Raw genomic sequence first — 23,175 nt, 5'->3', positions numbered from 1 at the left:
TCCAGCAAGGGCTTTCACCCTCTGGGCCATCTCACAGGCTCTACAATCTTTTTGTAAAGAGGAATCTTGGGTAGAAAGGAGAATTTCCCAAGGAAAAACCCAAGGTCACAAAGTGAGTAAGTGTTGCGGCCCGAGCTGCCCCACACTTGGGGGCCAGAAATGTTGAGAACTGCACTACCCCACGTTTGGAGGCCAAAATGTCTGGAACCGTTCTGTCAATGTTGGAACCCAAACTGCCAAAAGCCTTGGAGGCTAAACTGTTAGAGCCTGCACTGCCCCAAGCTGCTCCAGTCTGCGGGTCAGGGTTCAGCAAGAGAGAGAATGAGGACAGACTCAAAGAATGGAGGGAGACCAGACAGAGTGTGATTCAATCCTGTTTATTCTTCAGTCTCTCTTCCTAGTCCAAGTCTTGAGTTCCTAGTCCCTAGTTCCTAGTCCCTAGTGCCTCCAAGTTCCAAGTTTCTACTCTCAGGTTCAAGTGCCTAATACCTAATAATTCTTCTTCCGAGTTCTCTAGTCCAAGTGTCTTCTTCCTCAATGTCTAATTCCTTCTCCAAGTTGTACTCTCTGAAGTGTCTGATTCTCTGTTCCTACTCCAAATTGTTCTGAACTCTACTGTCTGCCTCTTTTATATGTCTCACTTCTAAGCCACGCCTCTAAGTCACACCTTTAATCATGCCCTTAGGTCTTGTCTCTAAATCTAATCTCTAAATCACACCCTTAAATCACACACCTTTAAGTCTCACACACCCAAGGGAAAATCTTGGGTATCTAAAGCAAGATGTTATCAGAGTGTGCTCAGCTGTTGCAGGCTAATGTAATCAAGTCTCTTATCAGGGTATATGGCTCAAGATTGCTGCAAGGATGACAGCCGCCTTCTTTAGGCTCCCCACAAGTAAGCAGTTCAACAGGTGATCACACCAGTGTGACATATTAACACAGACAACAGTAATCACACCAGTGTGACACATTAACACATATAACAGCAATCACACCAGTGTGACATATTAACTCATACAACAGCAATCACACCAGTGTGACATATTAACACAGACAACAGTAATCACACCAGTGTGACAAATTAACACATACAACAGGAAACACATCAGTGTGACATATTAACACATATAACAGCAATCACACCAGTGTGACATATTAACTCATACAACAGCAATTACACCAGTGTGACATATTAACACAGACAACAGTAATCACACCAGTGTGACAAATTAACACATACAACAGGAAACATATCAGTGTGACATATTAACACATATAACAGCAATCACACCAGTGTGACATATTAACACATACAACAGCAATCACACCAGTGTGACACATTAACTCATACAACAGCAATCACACTAGTGTGACATATTAACACATACAACAGCAATCACACCAGTGTGACACATTAACTCATACAACAGTAATCATACCAGTGTGACAAATTAACACATACAACAGCAATCACACCAGTGTGACAAATTAATACATACAACAGGAAACACATCAGCGTGACATATTAACACATACAACAGTAATCACACCAGTGTGACATATTAACAGATATAACAGCAATAATATCAGTGTGACATATTAACAGGTACAAGGAAAGTTTTTTCCTTGAATTTCCAATGCAACAGGAATTGTTAATCTAAGCCCCTTGTTATGGCCTGAATGTTTACAAACATAAGAGAGGTCAGTGGAGAATTTTACAGGGTTCCTGTTTATCCCATTGGGATGTCGATTATTAAGCCACTATAATCTTAAAACATGTTAAAAGGTTTGTCCCTGTGAGGTTCAAATGAGATAATATTTGGGAAAGGTATGTACCACATGTCAAACTGTAGTCCTCCATTTCTAGATCTGAATCTAGAGCTTCAGATTTATATCTAACATTTATTTAAACAGGGTTAAAGCAGGCTGTGCTGTAAGTCAGATTTCCTCACTGGCATTCTTCACTGCTGTCCCAGAGGACATCTGCACCGTATCGCTTCACAACATGTGAAATGACCACAGCAGTCAGACGGTGATATGCTAACTATATTTCTCTTAAGAAACAGAAGTACACCTTCTATTGAATATATCAACTCTAAAGTGTGCATAATCACTCTGTAATAGCATGCCTGTCTTACAAAGTCAAGTGAACACTGGATCAATAGCCAAACCTCTGCTCTGAGGAAAAGTATCTCTCCTCCCCACTTTCTCTCTTCCCTTCACACCTCTCTGTCTCTGTTTCTCTGTCACACACATACACACACACACACACACACACACACACACAAACTGAATTGAAGAGAGAACTCAATCTCATAAAGATTGTAATTTTATGTATCAATAGCACACAAACCCCCAGAGGACAACTTTCAGAAGTCAGTTCTCTCCTCCCACAGTGGGTTTAGGGAATGGAACTCAGGTGTTCAGGCATGGGTGGGCACCGTACCCTGAGCACCGTAACAGCCTATAATTTTAAAGCCTAGAAACAACTCGTACCGCTGGGTTCTACTTCCTTCATTTTTCAAAAGAGAATGAAATTCCAAAGCACTCTGTGACCCTGGTGGGGTGAGCCCGCTGCTGAGGCTCAAACCCAGGCAGAGCTGGTGCTCCTCACACCCTGAACTTCCACGGTCTCCACCCTCTGGCAAAGGCTGAGGAAGTTTCTCCCTGCTCTCTCCAGGGACGTGGACTGGCTCGGCTCTGTAAGTGCTAATGTGGGGTTATAATTGAACTTTAACAAGTAGGTAGATTTACAAGCACAGATTTTGATAACGAGAGTTCTCTGTATCTTTCTTTAAGTGAACTCGTTTATGTCCAAGATGATAGTGGGCAAACAGAACTGGCAAAAGCAGTTAATCCAAATGAAGTGACAAGAACAGTGTGTGCATCTTACCTTGTTTCTGAGACTGGGAAGGCTTCCCCACTCCAAAATGGTGTTTTCCATCTCTCTCATCCACAAAGCCAGAGGACAGAGTCACATTACTGGGCTGGTTTCTCATTTTCTTAGCATGTTTTCTTTCCTTTGCATTAGACATTTCTGAAAAGAAAGCAATACACTTAACAGAGAAAGAGAAAACTCTCACTAAATGAATTGCCAGGTGTGGTTGCTCACATCAGCATCTGGAAAGCAGAGGCAGGAGGTTCTCGAACAAGTTCAAGACCACCCTTTAGCTACACAGCATAAAGTCAGCCAGAAGTACCTGAGACCCTATTTCAAAACACAACAAAGAATACAATTTTAAAATGAGCCAGTAATATGCCTCAGCAGATAAAGGCAATAAATCGGATGGTCTGAGTTCAATCCTGAGACCTACACAATGCAGGGAGAGCCTACTCCCAAAAGTTGTCTTCTGACAACTACAAACCCACCAAGGTATGCCCCTAACCCCCAACACAAATAAATAAGAAAGGTAAAAAAAAAAATGACTTTAATAAATATTTATATAACTCAGAGCTTGATGATACCAAAATGTTACCATATTAATCTATAGCAAGGATTCCAAAAAAGAGGGATTTCAGTGAAGCCATGAACGGTACCTATACGCCAAACTCATCTCAATAGAAAGCAAGGGGTGGTACTGCTGCATGCTTATAAACCCAGCACTCTGGGTAGAGGTGGGGCCTGGGCAGAAGGAACTCTTCAAGGTTGACACCAACCTAGGCTACACAGAAAGTACCAGGCTATCCTGGCTTCACAGTTTTTGTCTCAAAAAAAAAAACCAAAGGAACGAAGTTTCTCATGGAACTGTCCCAGCTGGCATATTTTGCACTGCCAAATAATTAAACTACATACAATTGTTAATGATGCATAAAATTACTTCTAACACTTTATCTTGGTTCTTAGCTGAAATAAGAAGACTGGGATAAATTATAATTAAAATATTTGAGTCCAAACTTAAGATAAATTACTGGTATTTCCACTCAGACTTCACTTCAAGTGAGTCACAAAGAATGACTGCAGAGAGAACCTGATGGGTTTATTTAGGACTTCCCACACCTGGACTAACACTGTCCTTTATCCACTTGTTTTCTTCTCAAAATAAAATTCCTAACATGCTGACTAGAGATGTAACTTTTAACAATACCCCACACTATGTAGCATAAAGACCTGTGAGGTTATTTTAATAAAACAAGATGTATTTCTATATGTATTTTTCCACAACTATACTAGATAACAGTCTGAAATGGAGATTTTGAACCTAATGGACATTCACGTCAACAAAAGGACCAACATTGGCACTTGGCATAATTCATAAAGCCTGAGACAGGCCCCGGAAGTGTTCACCCATACAACAGCCATTAACTTTTGCTGATGGAGTGAAGGCTACAATGTGCAGCGTGGATATACTGAAATATAGGAAAACTCAAGAGCAGCAGTTACCAAGCCTGCATTTCAATTCTTTAATATTAGAATTTACTTCTACCAACACATAAACTTCATGTAGACAACAGCAGAGACAAGTGTGTTAGTCTTGTGCCTCAAAGAAAAGCTAACCAAGCCACTAGTGATATATAATTTTCCAAACCAGTGAACATTCTGAGACTCAATCCAGGCTTGCTAGCTCCATTCACTATTCCTAAAACCCAATACAACTGGAGACTGAGAGCACATATGAAATAGTCTATACGGGGATAACTGTGCAACCTCAGGGAAAGCCAGTAAGAAAATGTCAGCTGTCATCCTTGTTTAGGAATCTACAGTGAATCAGAACTGGGGTGGGGGGAGTAGAAGAAGATGGGCTCAAAAAGGCTGTGGGGTCCCAGCAGGAAGCTCCTCTATTCCAAGATGAAGCCCTAAACCAAGAAAGGGGTCTCATCATTCTTGAATAATAAGCAGGGAAGCAGCCCCTCAGCATCACGTAGGACAAGATGACAGGGAATACAGAGGATTTTCTTACAGTACATACTGACATGGGTCTGGCCTTTGTGATTGTCACACAGCACTTAGCAGACTACTGTAAACAAAATGCAGGATCAAAACAACGCAAGATAAATGAGGTGTGACTGTAAAGCATACACTAACAAGGTAAGGAACGTTTAGTCCGGTACTACATTCCTTGTGACACAGCATAAAAACTGTACGTAGCCTCAGAGCTTCTTCATCTGTGGGTTACAGCCCCAGATAGGGTCATGTAGCTGAATGTGGGGTGATGAAAAATCTAGCAAGAACAATTCAAACGTCAAATGTGTGGCGAAAGTTTCTGGCAGTGTTCAGCTGTGCCGCACCTTGGCTTCACTACAGCCTCAGTTCAGCAGTGACAGCCCACGCTTCCACACCACACAACACCAACAAATACTGCCTGAAACGTCTCAGCCAGGATTCCAGGCAAGTTATGAACCCAGTGTTTTTACTGTACACAGGTTTATGCTCTTAAGAAACAATGGTATAAGAACAAGCCTGGATTTTTCTTAAAATTGTTCTCATCATTTGCCAAATTAGCACATTTTCAGATTGTACGGGGTTGCATCGTTTGATTTCAAAAACCATGGTTTGCGTTGCTGATTTAAGTTTTAAATCATTAATTTTGGTTTGGGGTTGGGATAGACTTTTCCAACAACTGTTTTCCAGCAACTGGCCCTAATCATAGTTCGGACTGTACTACATATTTAGGCAAAATATCATCTCAGCACTGACTATTATAAAATCAAACAACACATCAGCTCTGAAAAAAACCTTAGATGCTTTGTGTCCTGCAGTATCAAATACTCAGCCAATACTCGTCTTTATGAAAAAATAAACACACACATCTATCTTAGAGAGTGCAAATTAGTTCTTATCTTTCTCAAAAGGCAAAATTAAACCAAATCCACTAAAGAATTGCTTTAAAATACACTTCTTTTTATTTTATCGGTGACTGCTGATCAGTCCCTCTTCTTTATATACCCTGGGTCGTGAGTGGGAAAGCTGAAGTCGTGAGCTAGGGGAAGATGACTCTCCTCCGGAAAGCACACCCCAGTCACTAAGGGCTCTGCTCAAATCTTGAGGCGATCGTGCACAGAAAGGAGGTAGGGGGGATGGCGAAAGACAGACAACGCCACACCTCTGCTTGGTTCCCCCGAATGACCCATCCTGGTCCTTTACCGTACCCGGAAAGGGATACAAACGCGTTCCTAGAGGGGATTCCGCCTGGCTGGGCAAGAACAAGCATAAAACGAGCGCAGGAGCCAGAGGCTCTGCACTGCATGAGGGCCCGCCCGGGCAGCATGGACCTCCGCAAGTGAAAGATGCCGCAAGCCGATCCCGCCACTGTGGGCAACCCCCCACACGCAGCCCCCGCGAACTGGCGATCCCCGTTAGGCACTAGCGCCTCACCACCAACCTGCCAAGTGCTGCGAGGGCTTCGCCGGTCAGACTGACAAGGTTCTGAGGCCCCCTAGAAGCTCCCACCACAGCAGGTGAGCAAGAGCGAGCGGAGGGCGCATGCGCAGCACGGCTGCTTCCTCCACGTGTCCCGGAGTAGCATATGAACTACAATTCCCATCGAGCCTTGCAAATTCACTCGGGGCGGTCCCTGAACCAAAACACTTTTATCTAGCTTTTGCCAGAGCTGTCTGGTCAGTCGCGAAGAGTGGTTGTAGTTGCTATCGTTTCTTCTTCTGGAGGATCTTCAAGAGGGAAGGATTAGTATGTCGTCTATAATCAGAAAGGTGATCAGCACCCCAAAAGCCCCGGCAGCCATTGGTGCCTACAGGTAACATTTCTTACCGTAGCATTGAAGAACCAGGTGGGTGCGGGATTGCAAGTTTGGAGCTCCAGCCTCTGGAGGTCCGAGCAGAAAAGAGTCTCAGAACTCCCCCTTCTCCCCCTCCCCCCACCCCCTACCCCCCCCCCCCCCCCCGCTAGAACGCGCGAAGAAACTGAGTTCAGAAAGAGGACAGTGCATCCAAATCCCTCAGGGAATGGGGTTGCCCTGGTGTGACCAGAAGTTTGCACTCCTGGGATCTTGCCCACTTCTGGGGCTGCACTGCCCCGAAGGCGAGCTTGCCACAGGCTTTCTCTGAGTAGAAGTGGCATCACTCTAACCCTTTCCGTCTTGGTGGCTTCTGGTTTTGGTTTTCGTAGCAACTTTATTAAGATAGAATAAACAACCCATCGAATTTTCATTCCGTTAGTGGGTTCAATTCAGTGGCTTTTACCATGCCCACTTTATACTCTCAAAAAAAAAAAAAAATTTACATCCACCCAGAAATAAGGTTTATGCCGTTAGCTTTTATTCCACATGACCTCTTCCCCCAGCTCCATACAACCAGCCATTTATTAACTCTCCATCACTATAGGGTCTATCTGTTAAAGATGTTTGCTATAAAAAGTATAATACACTTTTTGGTCCTCTGTGACATGCTTCTTTTACTAGCATGAAGTTTCTTAATTTACAAGATATGCTTGTCTCATTTGGACAACAATACTCAGCAAATACCTGTATGTCTATCTAAGTCCCTGGTTTCTACAACATGTAGGAATGCTATAATGTGAATGAATGGTTTACCCGTGCCTATTTACCACTAATATTAAATGCAAGTAACACCAAAGGTGATCTTCTGAGTTTACCCTATATACTAATCATATATGTACTGGACAAAAAGTCTACCCTTTGGCATTTACTTCCACTTACCAGAAGTGCTTTTAAATAGAAATGGTGCTTTCTTTTCCCTTCCTTCTGTGGAACCTGTGAAAGACAGGGCCTCACTCTGTAGCTCAGACTAACCTAGAACCTGCCATTCACCTGTTTGAGAGCTCTTAGTGCTGACATAAGGACCAGCACAGCTAGCTTAAAACCTTATTCCTCAAAATGCCTCAGCTTTAAAAATCACTGGATTGTATCTTATATAACCTTCTCCTCTCTAACTTCTAAGTCTTCACTAAAATCTATCTAGAGCCAGTTCCTTTTGGAAAAGTAGCTTCTAACAAAGTGTCTCTTTGCTGTCAGTCAAAACTGAAGATTTTCTACAGCTCCAACTTTAGTACTGTAGAAGATGTGTAGTGCATGCCAAGTATTTAACTGACACAAAAATGGGTAAACAGTAGAAGCATTAGTTGTGCAAGTGTTACATGGCAGGCATTATGACAACCACCTTTAAGTTGTCTCTCCATTTTTCAAAAGGACAAACTCAAGGTCAACCTTCTCCAGGAAATATAGTCTGCAAGTGACATCTTGGCTTGAACTCAAACCCTAGCTCCCTTAATATCAAGAGAAATAATAGTCCCATGTGGCAAAGCAGTAATTGTTATAATAGGATTGGAAAGGAAACTTAATGGGGTGAGAAAACAAATGAAAGGGAGTAAAACTGATTTTGATTTGGAGCAGAGAAAGAAAAAAAAGTTTTGGAGAAGCTCCCTGTAAAAGGTAGTCGGGTTAAACTAAATGTTGGGGTTTTTTCTTTTTCTTTTTTTTTTTTTTTTTTTTTTTTTTTTTTTTTGTAGTGTTATGAAGTTTGACTCGTCAAAGTTAATTAGTTATGGACTGACATTCCTCCCAGAGGAAAGAGCTTAAGTGAGGGCACAGAGCTAAAAGAACACAGAATGTAGAGATTTTTTTTTTTGGGGGGGGGAATAGTTTTTCAGTTGAACTCCTTTTTTTTCTACCAAACCGTGTACCTGGTGTTTTATAACATTTTCTTTAAAATGACTTACTTTCACTTAAATTGATTTTAAAAGAAAACTTTATCAAAACACTCTAAATAGAAAACAATACAAAAGAAATTAACTATTTAAAAAAAAAAAAAAACCTCTCAAATAAAAAGTATTAGTAAGTTCCAAAAGTCTATGTACATATTGCAATTGGCTCCAAACCTTGGGCTGCTCTCTTTGTTAAGTGTTTCTGGCTGGGGCTGGAGAGATGACTCCGAAGTTAAGAGCACTTTCTGCTCTTCCAGGGAGCCAAGTTTGGTTCCCAGCACCCGCATCAGACCAGTCACCACCATCTGTAACTCCAGCTCCAGAGGATCCAAAGGATCCTCTGGCCTCCATGGGAATGTACACAGGCGGTGTACATATACTCGTGCACATAAATAATCATGATAATCTCAATGTCTTTCTGGCTGAGGATGGCTATAGCTCAGTGAAAGACCATCCTGATCATGAAGGAGGCCCTGGGTTGGCACCACCACCACCCAGCTCCAACTCCATTTTCCAGATGTGAGAGCTGACGTATACTAAGTTGAATAATTTGCCAAGGTCACTCCACTAAGTAGTTTAATACAATTTGAAAGTGTAATGGACTCAAGGGCTCAATCTGAATAACGTCACTTGTTGTCCCCAGCTTAGAAGAATTGAAAAAAAAAAATGAAGATATGATTCCCTGTCTGTGGGTGACTTTCTGGGGAAAAAAAACCATTCAAACATTGACTTTAAGAGTTGGACTTTGGCCAGGCAGTGGTGGTGGTGCACGCCTTTAATCCCAGCACTTGGGAGGCAGAGGCAGGCAGATTTCTGAGATTCTGAGTGTTGAGAGCAGCTCTGCCCCATATTTGGGGGCCAAAATGTCTCGGACCGCTCTATCAATGTTGGAACCCGCAATGCCAAAAGCCTTGGGGGCTAAATTGTTAGAGCCCACACTGCCCCAGGCTGCTCCGGTCCTGGGTCGGGGTTCAGCAAGAGAGAGTAAGGATGGACTCGTGAGGAATGGAGACCAGACAGAGTATGATTCAATCCTGTTTATTCTTCAGTCTGTCTTCTTAGTCCAAGTCCCAAGTCTTGAGTTCCTAATCCCTAGTTCCTAGTCCCTAGTGCCTCCAAGTTCCAGATTCCAAGTTCTAGTCTCGAGTCTCATCCAAGTACAAGTGTCTAATTCCTAGTTCCTGTCTCGAGTCTCAAGTGCCTACTCCAAGTACATAATAATAAAAATCTCTTCTGTCTGCCTCTCGACTTTTATATGTCTCACTTCTAAGCCACACCTTTAAGTCATGCCCTTAGTTCTTGTCTCTAAATCTAATCTCTAAGTCACGCCCTTAAATTACACACCTTTAAGTCTCACACACCCAAGGGAAAATCCTGGGTATCTAAAACAAGATGCTATCAGAGTGTGCTCAGCTGTTGTAGGCTATTGTAATCAAGTCTCTTATCAGGGTATATGGCTCAAGATGGCTGCAAGGATCATAGCCGCCTTCTGTCGAGAGAGACTTTGTCTCTTAGTTTGCTTCTTTATCTTCTAAATGAACATAACTAGCAACACTAATTTTTAACCTGAAATAAGGAAGGAATCAGTCCAACAAATCCCTTTTAAGGATAGTAATTCTGGTAGAAATTTGGAGCAGAGTAAAAACAAGAGATACTATTATGTAATTAAAAATTAGTAGTAGGCAACAGTGTTGCATGTCTTTAATCCCAGCACTCAAGAAGCAGAGGCAGGTGGCTGTCTGTGAGTTGAGGACAGCCTACAGAGTGAGTTCTAGGACAGTGAGGGTTGTTACACAGAAAAACTGTATCTTGAAAAACAAAACAAAAAAGTAGTAATTTTTTTGTTCATTGGCCCTAATCCAGCTCTTTCAACTATTGGTGATGGTTACATAAGAATAACTTCTTCACATCAGAACAAAAGACATCTGTTGTAAAACAGACTCGGCCCTAATCCAGCTCTTTCAACTGTTGGTGATGGTTACATAATAATAACTTATTTACATCAGAACAAAAGACATCTGTAGCAAAAGAGACACTTTGTCTTGAAGCCTGGTAACCAAAGTGTGTCTTCTTTTTTTTTGTTTTGTTTTGTTTTGGGTTTTTTCAAGACAGGGTTTCTCTGTGTCATCCTGGCTGTCCTGGAACTCACTCTGTAGACCAGGCTGGCCTCAAACTCAGAAATCCGCCTGCCTCTGCCTCCCAAGTGCTAGGATTAAAGGCGTGCGCCACCACCGCCAGGCCAAAGTGTGTCTTCTAACAGACAGCTATTGAGTTTGCTAATGTGTGATCTCCTCTCAGGTTACACAGAACCATTAGTTAACACTGTTAACAGCTCCTGGTAGAATTAGTCCCTCATCCTGTTTAGAACTGCCTTGCATGGAGACCAGAGTCTGATCCCTACCAAGCACCTACATATGTGGTAGCCCTCCTGTGATAACAGTATGTGAGAGGCAGAGACAGAAACTCCCCAGAGCAAGCTGACTAGATAGACTAGTCAAATCAACAAGTTCTGGGTTCATGTGAGAGACCCTGCCTCAATATATAAAGTAGAGAGGGATTGAAGAAGGCACCTGATGTCCACTTCTGGCCACCATATGCACATATGTTTTGGGAACTATTTCCCAAAAATAAAGTCTTTAGTGTAAGAAGTTTGTGCTGAGTACACTCTTTGAAAGTCTAGCTTTTTTTTTTTTTAATGGCTTTTCAAGACAGGATTTCTCTGTGTAGCTCTGGCTGTCCTGGAACTTACTCTGTAGACCAGGCTGGCTTCGAACTCAGAAAGCCTCTGCCTCCCAAAGGCTGGGATTAAAGGCGTTCCCCACCACTGCCTGGCAGAAATTCTAGCTTCTCTGAGAGAATTCTAATGTGCTGGGCTTTTTAGTCCTCAGTATTGGGATGAATGGAGTGTTGTTACTGATTAGCTAAGGACAATTCAGCACATTTTAGGATACTGAGGACAGACCTGGAGGGATTGCAACACCAGTGCTATTGAGTGGCTTTTCTGTTTCATTAGCACTACCATAATGTGGCACAAATCATGACTTGAAACTTAATTGGAATGTTTCTGAAAGTTTTGCCACCCCTGATTTGGGGCTTGGTTTGCTTTCATTTAGTTGCTTTCATTTAGTTTTTTATCTCTCTCTCTCTCTCTCTCTCTCTCTCTCTCTCTCTCTCTCTCTCTCTCTGTTTCTCTCTCTCTCTCTCTCTCTCTCTGTGTGTGTGTGTGTGTGTGTGTGTGTGTGTGTGTGTGTGTGTGTGTGTGTGTGTTTGGTTGTTTTCAGGCAATCTCAGTGTGGTTCCAGACATCCCAGAATTCACTACACATCCCAGGCTGGCATCACACTCGAGAGCCTCCTGAGTACTGGGGTTATAGGTTTGCATCATCATGCCCAGTGTACATCTGGATAGGAAGTAGAATAAAAGTTTAAAGTTTTGGAGCCTGTATGAGTGAAATGGTTCTGCAGGTAAAAGCATCAGTGACCCAAAACCCAGTGTCCTGAGTTTGGTACCTGTATTAGTCAGGGTTCTCAGAGTCACAGAATTTATGGGTAGTCTCTATAGAGTAAGGGAATTTGTTGACTGCTTACAGTCTATAGTCCAATTCCCCAACAATAGTCAGCAGCAGCTGTGACTGGAGTCAAAGAATCTAGCAGTTGCTCAGTCCCACAAGGCAAACAGGCAAAGATCAAGTCTTCCTTCTTCCAGTGTCCTTATGTAGGTCTTGAGCAGAAGATGTGGCCCAGATTAAAGGTGTGTGCTACCTCACCTGGATCTGGGACTTGCTTTGACCCAGATGACCTTGAACTCAGAGATCTCCTTGCCTTAGTCTCCTGGGATTCATAGCCACTATGCCTCAAGATCTCCATGCCAAGATCCAGGTCTGAGGCTTGTATCTCCCATCCTCAAGATCAGGATCACAAGTGAGCCTTCCAATTCTGGATTGTAGTTCATTCCAGATATAGTCAAGTTGACAACCAGGAATAGCCACTACAGTACCTCCATGGTAGAAGGAGAGACCTGACTCCTGCAATTTGTCCTTTGACCTTCACATGTCCACTACACTGAGTGCACACGAGTGCATGCGCATGCGCGGGCACACACACACACACACACACACACACACACAAACACTAAATACAACGCATTTTTTAAATAATTAGGAGCTGAAGAGATGACTCAGCAGTTCAGAGTACTTCCTGCCCTAGCACAGGTTTCCTGTACCCACATCAGGTAGTTCACAACTATCTGTAACTCTAGTTCAGGGGACTCTGACGACTTCTTCTGGCCTCTGGGCACCCACACACAAAATGTGGCATACACTCACGAGAACACACATACACATAAATAAAAATGAAGTCTATTTGTAAGATTTATTTATTTTATTATCTTATGTATATGAAGGTTTTGCTCTTATGCATATATGTATACTGTATATCTGAGGAGGTGAGAAGGGGGTGCCAGACCCCCTAGCCCTGGAGTTACATACAGTTGTAAGCCACCATGTTGATACCTGGGATTGAAACTGGGTCCTTTTCAGGAGCAGTAAGTGCTCTTAACAACTGAACCAACTCTCCAGCTCCAAAATAATTAAAAAGAAAACATTATGAAACAATTTCTGAAACCTGCAACTGAAGGAGTAGGATTCTTAGGCCCAGAAAGTATCAAGTAGTCAATTGTTTTTTTGTTTTTTGGGTTTTTTTTTTTTTTTTTTTTTGTAACCAAACCTCTTTAAATCCTTGCAAGTTTAAATTTTAATCATAGTCTCAGCTCCAGTAACTACTTTTGATATTCTAAAAATAAATGGATTTATTTTTACTATCAAAGTTTTTGATTATTGATAATGCATTTGAGCTTAAACTCTTTCAGATGTTGTGAGAATGGAAGATATTTTGTAATGGGCCTAGTGCAGATGGCCTAATTATACAAGGAGGAGTTAATAGTGTTAACCAACAGTTCCATCAACCTGAGGAAAGCTCACACATTAACAAGCTCAGAAGTTATCTGTTTACAGATAAAAGAAAGCTGGAGGAGAGCCCTGTGCTTTCTTTGTTGTCAGAGTTGACCTCTGGCACTTCCAGCGTAAGGGTTGAGCATGCACCAGGATAGCGTGTTAAGGGGACAGGAAGGAGTTTTCCTCTGAAGCAAAGGGAGATAGGACTACTGGCTTGTGATTCTTTGGCAACTCCATCTCCTGAACCTACAAAACCACTGGGGTGGGAGGTAGGAAAGGTTTCAGTCAAGGGGGAGGGCTTTCCACCAGATGCTGCCAGACAGTGACATATGAGACCTGGCCAAAGAGTCCAGGGTTTTCATACACAATACCTTTAACCAAGTCAATAGTAGGGAAGTGGAAAGTGCTTCCTTTGGGCCATCCTACACTGAAAGCTGACCATTCTTTCCTGGAAAAAAAAAAGTCAGTCTCTTCCCACCCCAACAGTTAAGCCCAAATTCCCTGCCAGGCATTTGAAGTCCTTGAAGTGTGACTGGACTAGGCACAGTGGGGTGGGGCTGGTAGTCTGCCCCATGGTAGTTCTCAAGAAAAAAGAACAATTAAAACAGAAGCCTGCAGAGGTCCAGAAAAGAAACCAAAAGGAAGCTGATGGTAGCCTATCCCAAAAACTGGGCTCTGCCAATCAGAAAGGTCCTGCCAGTCTCCACCAAAGCCTGTGTCAGACTGCTGTTCTCTGATTCCAACTGAAAGGAGTTCAGAGACAGCAGCCTATCCCTAGCTCCACTAGTTGGGAAGAACCTGTTAGCTTCCACTAAAACCTGGGTTGGAATGGAGCTGTCTCCAGCTGAAGGGGCCTAGGGAGGTCCTCTGAGCCCATCCCCTCCCCCCCCCCACCAGGAGGGAGTGACAGGCCCATCCACCCTACCTCCATTGGCCTCCAGGTTGTACAAACAAAAGAAAATAAATCACCCCACACTGAGCAAGACAAAAGACTACTCAGAACAGGACAACACACACACACACACAGCAACCCCTTACTCACCAATTGGAGTCAAGGGGGACTCCAGTGTTCCCAGCCAATGCACCAAATGCAATGGATCCAAAAATCACTGAAGGAAGAAGACCCCAGGCTCAGATAGTATGCAAAAACAAAGAGCATTTATTCTGCAGAAACCTCTAGCATGCAAGGGTCACCATTGTTTCAGAATGGCAAAGCCTATAGAAACATTTGAGCCCCTTTTATAACAGAACTGCTTGATTGCTTCTGAGATAACAGCAGACTTCTAAAACTTAGGGCACATTCCAAAGGGTTACAGAAACCATTAACTAAAGGTCATAAAGAAGATATATACCACAGGTGCAAAAACAGGAGATAAGATATTGACTGGTTTCTCTATATAAAACTTCAAGGTGGCTTAGTATTAAACTTCCCATGACCCTGTAAGCTATTAACAAATGGTGAAAGTTAAGCCAGATAATTGCTCCTAATGTACGTGCAAACTTGGAGTGGGCTTTTTACCATGTGACTGAGAACAAAGGGCAGAGATAAGTCTCCCTCCCCATTTCTCCCAAAGACTTCAACTTAGAGCCAAGGAATAAGACAGGACCAAGGCTACTTTCCCTAGCCTCTTGCTGTGTCACTTTGAGATGCTAACAGGAGGCTGTAACTTCCAGCCTCAGTGACTCAGGCAGATCTGCTGCAAAAGCAAAGTGCCTTAGAAAGTGGTTTGTGGCCTAATTTCTCAGTGGAGATAAAATAGGATATGAAAAAGGGACTCCTCACCTGTAGAGAAGGTAGCCGTTGACTGCTGGGATTGGTGGTGCTGAGTGCTTAGAGAGCAGGGGATCAGCAACAGACACAGCATGACTGCTGTGTGCAGAGAATCACCTAGGCCACACAGCTACAGAAATGTGGTATCCCTGCCCTCAGACATTTACAGTCTGCTCTGGAGGTAGAGTCAGAATAAAACTTGCCACAATAGTTCTTAAACCAATCATACTGGCGTACACCTTTAGTCCCAGCACTCAGGAGGCAGAGACAGGAAGACTGCAAGTTCAAGGGCAACCTGGTCAATGTAGTGAGCTCCAGGACCACCAGAGCTACCTAGTGAGATCCTGTCTCAAGAAAACAAACAGAAAAAAAGTTCATTAAAGCCCCAGGTGGTGATGTATGATTGTAATGCCAATACCTGGGAGGTAGAGATAGGAGAATCCAAAGTTCAAAACCATCCATAGCTACATAGTAAGGTTATTGAACAGCCTGAAAAAAAAAAAAAAAAAAAAAAAGTGCTGTTTTAAGGAGACCCCTAGGATCTAGTGGAGAGAGGCCGACAAAGAGGTGGGGATGGTAGGGTAGGGGGTTGGTTTCAGTGATGACTGAAGTATGTCTATATAATTCAGTATGCTGTCTCTGTTAAAAGAATTAAGGAGAAATGGCAGTTCACAGTAAGTACTGTGTAGAATGATGTGCTCTTAAAAATTAATCTATGGGTATGCAACAAGCAGCAACTAACCTTACTTTTACACCTGGGCAGCTTTTTTTTAAGGGTTCCTATCAGTTTTGTTTCCTTGTTTTATTGAAATATAAGTGACTTATTAAAATCACTCTTTTGTTTTTTGTTTTTTGTTTTTTGTTTTTTGTTTTTTGTTTTTTTGAGACAGGGTTTCTCTGTGTAGCCCTGGCTGTCCTGGAACTCACTTTGTAGACCAGGCTGGCCTCGAACTCAGAAATCCGCCTGCCTCTGCCTCCCAAGTGCTGGGATTAAAGGCGTGCACCACCACCGCCCGGCAAAATCACTCATTTTAAAAGTAAAGTTCTGTGAGTTTTCGTCAATGTGCAGAGTCATGGTTATACAAACACAATCTTTTGTTGTTTTTTGTTTTGTTTTGTTTTGTTTTGTTTGTTTTCTAGAGCAGGCTAACCTTGAACACACTGAGACCCTCCTGCCTCTGTCACCCAAGAGCTGGGATTAAAGGTTTCAGACACCATCTCCCAGCTTCAAATTCTTTAACCTTTCCATCGCCCTGGGACAGTACTCAGTTTTATTGGCCTTGTCTCAGCCCCTGGCCCCTGGCCCCTGGCCCCTGGCCCCCAGCCCCAGGCGTCTACTTCCCTGGTCTTGTTTTGTCTTTGCTGGAATTGTCAGTCAATGTGTAGTCTTCTGCTGGACCTAGCAGAGGTTTGTTTTGTTTATTGGAATATCGTTTCCAAACATTCATGTAAAGCTTTGGGTTGTTTTAATTCTCATTTACATATTTGCCTAAGCGATGGAATAATACTGGGTGTCATAGAGTTTTATTGCTGTGAAGAGACCATGTGAAGAGTTGCCATGACCAAGGCAACTCTTACAAGGACAGCATTCAATTGGAGCTGACTTACAGGTTCAGAAGTTCAGTCCAGTATCATCAAGGCGGGAGCATGGCAGCATCCAGGCAGGCATGGTGCAGGAGGGGCTGGAAGCTCTACATCTTCATCTGAAGAGCAATAGAAGACTACCTTCCAGGCAGCTAGGATGAGGGTCTTAAAGCCCAAGCCCACAGTAACACACCTATTGCAACAGGACCACACTCCCTGGGCTAGGCATGCAAACCATCACACTGGATAATGTGTTGAGTGTATGTTGAAATTTTAAGAGATGGCCCCACTGTTTGCTAGAATGTGTCCCATTAACCATGTGTGAAGAGCTGAGGCACTCTACATTTCCCACTGTGCTTTGTGCTCACTGGTGTGATGTGCTACTGGCAATGCAATGCTGTGATGCCGGTGGCATCTTACAGTTTTGATTTGCGTATCTCTAATGACTAATGAAGTACAGCATCTTTCCTGTGCTCCTTAGTTGTTCGTATCTTACTAACCAGCTAACAAAATAAACTGCCTGTATTTAGGCAGTTTAGTTACTAGTCCTACACATATTCTGGATACAAGTCCTTTGTTAGATAAATGTTGTAAATATTCTCTCCCAACCTGTGACTGTTTTTACATTCTTAAAGATGTCTTGTCAATAAACAAAATTTTAATTTATTAAAAGTCAGATTTATCAGTTTTTTTATTTTACAACTTTTACTTTTTGTATCTTATTAAATTACTATTTTAGCTTTGGCTTTTATGTTACCTATTTTATATATGTGTGTGTATATATATATATATGTATATATGTGTGTATATACATAAATATTTATATATGTGTGTATATGTATATTGGCTTTTGTTTATTTCAGCCAAGCTGTGCTAGTGGACAGGACCATTTACGTTTCTGGACAGATAGGCATGGATCCTTCCAGTGGACAGCTTGTGCCAGGAGGAGTAGCAGAAGAAACTAAACAAGTAAGTCATCCCCACATGAAAGGGTCCCGTTTCCAGTAACTCGTAATATTGAACAGTGCAGACAGTCTGTGACCCTGAATAGTGATCAACAGATACATGTGTTTTCAGCTACTCACTACTCTATTTAAGACTTTAAAAAAATCTTTTTTAGATGTATTTATTTTGTGTGTATAACTATTTTACCTGCATGCATGTATGTTTAGCATATGTGTGCCTGTTGGATTCCCTGGAACTGGGTTATAAACCACCATGTGGGTGCTGGGAATCCAACTGTGTCCTCTGCAAGAGCAGCCAGTGCTCTTAACCAGGGGCCATTGCTGCAGCCCCTTTAAGATGACTTAACAACAGAGAAAACCTCCTCATCACCTGTGTTATCCAAATCAAATGCTGATGTGTCCAGATGGATTGGAAAGTTTGTTTTCAGGGCCATTGACCTCCCTCCTTTCCCCAAAGTATGTATATATGCAACTCATTCCTGATGATTTGATTATTTGAGGCTTTATTTTGGGTTGGGGTTAGGGGTTGTTTTAATTTTTGAGACAGGGTCTCATGTAGCCTAGGCAGCTTTGACCTCACTGTGCAGCCGTAGGTGACCCTGGGCTCCCCATCCTCTTGCCTTAATCTCCCAAGTACAACCCCATATCCGTCTCAGTATTCCTACCAAATAAAAAAAGCCTTTCACTACAGTTCAGAGAGACTCAGTCCACTAATAAAAAGCCAGTACATAATTGACTTGTGTGGAAACATCAGTTAAAGTACTTACAGCAGCATCTTTGACCTTTCTTTCTTTCTTTCTTTCTTTCTTTTTTAAAGATTTATTTATTTATTTTATGTGAGTACACTGTCACTCCCTTTAGATACACCAGAGAAGGGTATCAGGTCCCATTACAGGTGGTTGTGAGCCACCATGTGGTTGCTGGGAATTGAACTCAGGACCTCTGGAAGAGCAGTCAGTGCTCTTAAATGCTGAGCCATCTCTCCAGCCCATCTTTTAACCTTTCTTGATTTGATTCACAGGCTCTTAAAAATTTGATTGAGATTCTGAAAGCTGCAGGCTGTGACTTCACTAATGGTGAGCAACTTTGTCTTTCTTCCCTATTCTTTGGTTGGGTTTTGTTGTCTGTTTGTGTTGTTTGCAGCACTGAGGAACTAACTCAGGGCCTCATGCATGCCAGGCAAGCATTCCACCATTGAGCCACACCTCCAACATTGTTAGTGTATGTTTGTTATGTCTTTGGTCTTTGTAGAGGACATGTTAATATCCAATAATCTGGTTATCATGTCTTTGTTGCTAAAGTTTGTGGGGTTGTTTGTTTTTATTATATATACAGTATTCTGCCTGCACATATTCCTGCACACCAGAAGAGGGCACCAAATCTCCTTATAGATGGTTGTGAGCCACCATGTGGTTCCTGGGAATTGAATTCAGGACCTCTAGAAGAGCAGCCAGGTGCTCCTAACCTAAGCAATCTTCAGCCCTAAAGGTTGTGTTTTTAATGGTCTAAGAACAACACTGTTTCATTTCTTTAGTCTTGGTTCTATCAAGATACTCATAAAAAAATCATACACTGGAATTTTGGTTTTTGTTTTGCTTTGTTTGTTTTGGGGGTGGGGTTGGTTTGGGTTTTTTGTTGTTGTTGTTGTTGTTTGTTTGTTTGGGTTTTTTTTTTTTTTTTTTTGAGGCAGGGTTTCTCTGAGTAGCTTTAGATGTCCTCGACCTCACTCTATAGACCAGGCTGGCCTCTAACTCATAAGAGATCTGCCTGCCTCTGCCTCCTGAGTGCTGAAATTAAAGGCATGCACCACTGCACAGATATACACTGTTTTTCTGTCTTGTTTTGAGTCTGATGAAATGGCTAAAACTAATAAAGAAAAAATTATATATATAAAACTGTCTTCCAGTGGTGAAGACAACTGTTTTGCTGGCTGACATAAATGACTTTGGCACCGTTAATGAGATCTACAAAACATGTAAGTGATTTGACTTTATTCCGGGTTACTTTTAAAGGGAAATAAATCCGTTGATATAAATGTATCACTGTCAAGTAAGAGTGATAGAGATGTATGTTAAAATGATATTTTGTCCCAAATATCCATCCATTATCTGCTTGGAAACACAGTAGTAGTACACCCTCGTGAGAAAGATGTCAACTGCTATCGCAGTTCTTAAAAATCATATTCATCTTCCTAAAACTTTATTCTTTGTTTCTTTGGCTTTTTAAGGCTCCCCTGAATCTTTTTAGACATACAACTTAATACTATTGCTATGATATAGTCTAGCTGTCATCTTGTGGCTCTCTCAGAATCACTGGGGACTTACTGAACATTTCCATACTAGTTTTTAGTATGTAAAGTGAGGACAGGATTTGGCCACCTTAAGGGGTTGTTGGAATGATGACATTAATTATCCTGTATAGCACTTAGAACAGATGCTGGCCGGGTATAAGCTCTGAGCAAATGCTCCTGTTGCTGTCATTGCCGTAGCAGGGAAAGTGAGTCTCTGTCTCCTGGTGGGATGAAATGAAGGTGTGGTGTGGGAAAAACTTTGTTCTTATTCTCCGCAGAAGAAATGACCAGAGAAGGTTAAAGTTCACAGGAAAGTCCTCTCTGAAGATAAAGAGCCATCCCGTTTTGATAACTAGTTCACAGCAATCACTTTAAAGACCAAGCCCATGTTCATCATTACAAGACAATGGTGCTACATTATGTGTTTCATTGTTTATAAGATAGTTAGAAATTACTAAAGGTCATAAAGTCATTTGACAGAATATCTTTTCTGTAATTTGTCTGTGGGAACAGGTCAGGCCATGAGACAGTTCCTAGATTCTTGCTTCTCTTGCTGAGTAAGAGCCCGTGTCTGGAGATTAACACTGTTAATTAACTGTTGATTAACTTCTACATTCAGATTTCCAGGGTAGCCTTCCTGCCAGGGCTGCTTACCAAGTTGCTGCTTTACCCAGAGTAAGTACCTGGTACAATGCCAGTGCACACATGGTACATGAGACCGATCCTTTGAAAGGAAATTTAAAATTAATACAGTTCCTGTTTCTCAGAAATACAGAGTCTGAAAGTCAATACCCTGATCATGGTTGTGATCTGGAAAAAGCTAAGAAATCGTACAGGGCAGCACATAGGCATGACATGACCCATCGGACACAATTTGACGACTTAAATTATAAGAAAAACCTTAAGAGCAGTTGTGTTGTGATGTTACTGAGGGAAGGAAATTTGTGCTCCTTGGAGGAGTGTGGATTGCTGGGTCCCACTGTGTGTCTGCCTGCAGTCTGACTTCATGCCTCAGTGTCTGCCTTTCAGTGAGGGCTTCTGAAAATGGAGCACAGTATAGAATTATGTGGAGACTTCTAGATATCCTTTGTCCTCACTGAAGGAAGCTCTACATACCAGCAAGGTGTGAAACTAACACTCTTGCTAGTTCCTACTGATATTGGCCAGAGAATTTGGATAGTATTGCCATTTATCTTAATAAAAACAAATTCACCTGGCTCCCATATAATGAAGAATCTAGACCACTCACTGGAATAATGCTGTCCATCCTAGTTCTGGCGTTCCCTCCCTGGGGTCTCTTTCCTATGCTTCCTGCCCACACTGTACACCTGCAGGGTGTAACTGTACCTCCTAGGAGTATCATTTGTTCTTGCTTTAGCTTGATGTTCCTGGGAAGGGTCATTGTCAAACTGAAGGTACTGAGTGTATTAGAAAGAGCTTTAAACTTGGAACCAGAAGACATGGGTTTGGTTATCCACTGCTAGTCTTTGTGATGTGGGACCACTTTTCCAGCCTTTCTGAGGTCAGTGCCTTATTTTCTGACCAGGACTGCTGTGGGAATCAAGTGAGCTAATGTATGAATTTGCTTAGCATGGTAGCCTGACCTCTTGTTGGGTCTTAGTGAGTTCTCTCTCATCCTTGCTTTCTGTGAGGAGATCAATGGTAAAAATACATGTTACCGTTAGTTTGGTTGCATGTGTTATTGGACCTTGATTTGCATTAAAGGATTGAGACAGTGGCTTTTGTTTTCCTTACAGGGAAGTCGAATTGAAATCGAAGCAATCGCTGTCCAGGGGCCATTCACCACAGTATGACTATAAGTGGCCATGCTGATGTTGACTCTGGAGTTTGTAGAATGTTTTTCACTTTAATTTTTACAAATGATGCTAGGAAGTGTAAACATGACCAGAGTGGTTGAAGTTATCATGGAAATGACCATATATGTGGAAATTTGACATTAATTGGAGATGATTCAATGTGGTGACTGACACTCTAATTTCACTTACATTGCTGGGTGTGAGAGAAGAGGGACACAGCTACTGAGATGGGGAACAGAAGGAAAGATGAGCTGTTGTTCATGAGAAATAGTAAGGAGCATATATAATTAAATCATCTTAATTTGCTTATGTGAAATACGTGGTTCTTATGTTAGATGTAAGAAACTAAATTAAAATATTCAAACTTGAATAGTACCACGAGAAAAAAGTGGACCAAAATCTTATACAGATAAATATTGCTTTAATGGAAATAAAAATTAGATGTGTAACTTTCCCTTGGTTGGTAATTTTGTTCTCTTAATTTTTTTAACAGTTTAATTATACATTAAAACTACTACCTAATAAAGGGCGAGTAGTTTGTGAAGTTGGGGGCTGGGGAGATGGCTCAGAGGTTAAGAGCACTGACTGCTCTTCCAGAGGTTCAATTCCTAACAACTACATGGTGACTGACAACCATCTGTAGTGGCATCTTATGCCCTTTTCTGGCATGTAGGTGTACATACAGATAGAACACTTACACATAAAATAAATAAACTCTTAAAAAGAAAAATCTCTACCTATTTCATTTCTTAAAGTTTATTTCTGGCTTTCAAATGTTTTCAGTTGTAATTAGATTGCATATTATCATATGTTTATGCTTGGAAGCCTTATTTTTTGGGTATGAGTACTTTTCCTACATGTTTGTTTGTACACATGTGTGCAATGCCTGCTAAGGCCATAAAAGGGCATCAGATCATCCTTGACTGGACGTAGAAGGTTGCAAGCCACTATGTAGATGCTAGGAATTGAACCCAAGTCCTCTGGAAAACCCACCAGCATTTTTATCTACGACACCATCTCTCCATCTCTGCTTTAAGGTCTTTGGTTGGATTTTGAGATATGGATGCTATGATGGTTTGAATATTCTTGACCCAAGGAGTAGTGCTATTAGGAGGTATGGCATTATTGAAGGAAATGTATCACTGTGGACATGGGTTTTCAGAACCTCCTAACTGCCTGG

At 41.9% G+C, this 23,175-nt stretch overlaps 2 protein-coding genes across 2 annotated transcripts in view; one reads left to right on the top strand and one right to left on the bottom strand.

Moving 5' to 3' along the window:
* Positions 1 to 6,461, bottom strand: part of Pop1 (POP1 ribonuclease P/MRP subunit) — a 28,883-nt gene extending 22,422 nt beyond the window's left edge. Inside the window, exons 1-2 of the mRNA XM_034515930.2 lie at positions 6,321 to 6,461; positions 2,894 to 3,037 (exon numbers count right to left, since the gene is read on the bottom strand). Coding sequence (XP_034371821.1) covers positions 2,894 to 3,035 — 142 coding nt within the window. The 5' untranslated portion in view covers positions 3,036 to 3,037; positions 6,321 to 6,461. The remainder of the gene's footprint in view (positions 1 to 2,893; positions 3,038 to 6,320) is intronic.
* Positions 6,462 to 6,519: 58 nt separating this feature from the next.
* Rida (reactive intermediate imine deaminase A) lies at positions 6,520 to 22,449 on the top strand. Its single transcript, XM_034515967.2, has 6 exons — positions 6,520 to 6,692; positions 17,787 to 17,892; positions 18,910 to 18,964; positions 19,795 to 19,863; positions 20,798 to 20,853; positions 21,936 to 22,449. The coding sequence occupies exons 1-6, from the start codon at positions 6,628 to 6,630 to the stop codon at positions 21,990 to 21,992; spliced, it is 408 nt and encodes a 135-aa protein (XP_034371858.1). The 5' UTR covers positions 6,520 to 6,627; the 3' UTR covers positions 21,993 to 22,449.
* Positions 22,450 to 23,175: the final 726 nt, after the last annotated feature.

The sequence above is a fragment of the Arvicanthis niloticus genome, chromosome 13 (assembly GCF_011762505.2).
Source record: "Arvicanthis niloticus isolate mArvNil1 chromosome 13, mArvNil1.pat.X, whole genome shotgun sequence".
Lineage (NCBI taxonomy): Eukaryota > Metazoa > Chordata > Mammalia > Rodentia > Muridae > Arvicanthis > Arvicanthis niloticus.
This window is presented reverse-complemented; position numbering and strand designations above follow the sequence as displayed.

Excerpts from the sequence above, each read along its gene's own strand:
- Rida (XM_034515967.2), top strand. The coding sequence starts at position 6,628 with ATGTCGTCTATAATCAGAAAGGTGATCAGCACCCCAAAAGCCCCGGCA. Across the intron at positions 6,693-17,786 it reads GCAGCCATTGGTGCCTACAG|CCAAGCTGTGCTAGTGGACA; the intron begins GTAACATTTCTT and ends TGTTTATTTCAG. Across the intron at positions 18,965-19,794 it reads AGGCTGTGACTTCACTAATG|TGGTGAAGACAACTGTTTTG; the intron begins GTGAGCAACTTT and ends ACTGTCTTCCAG.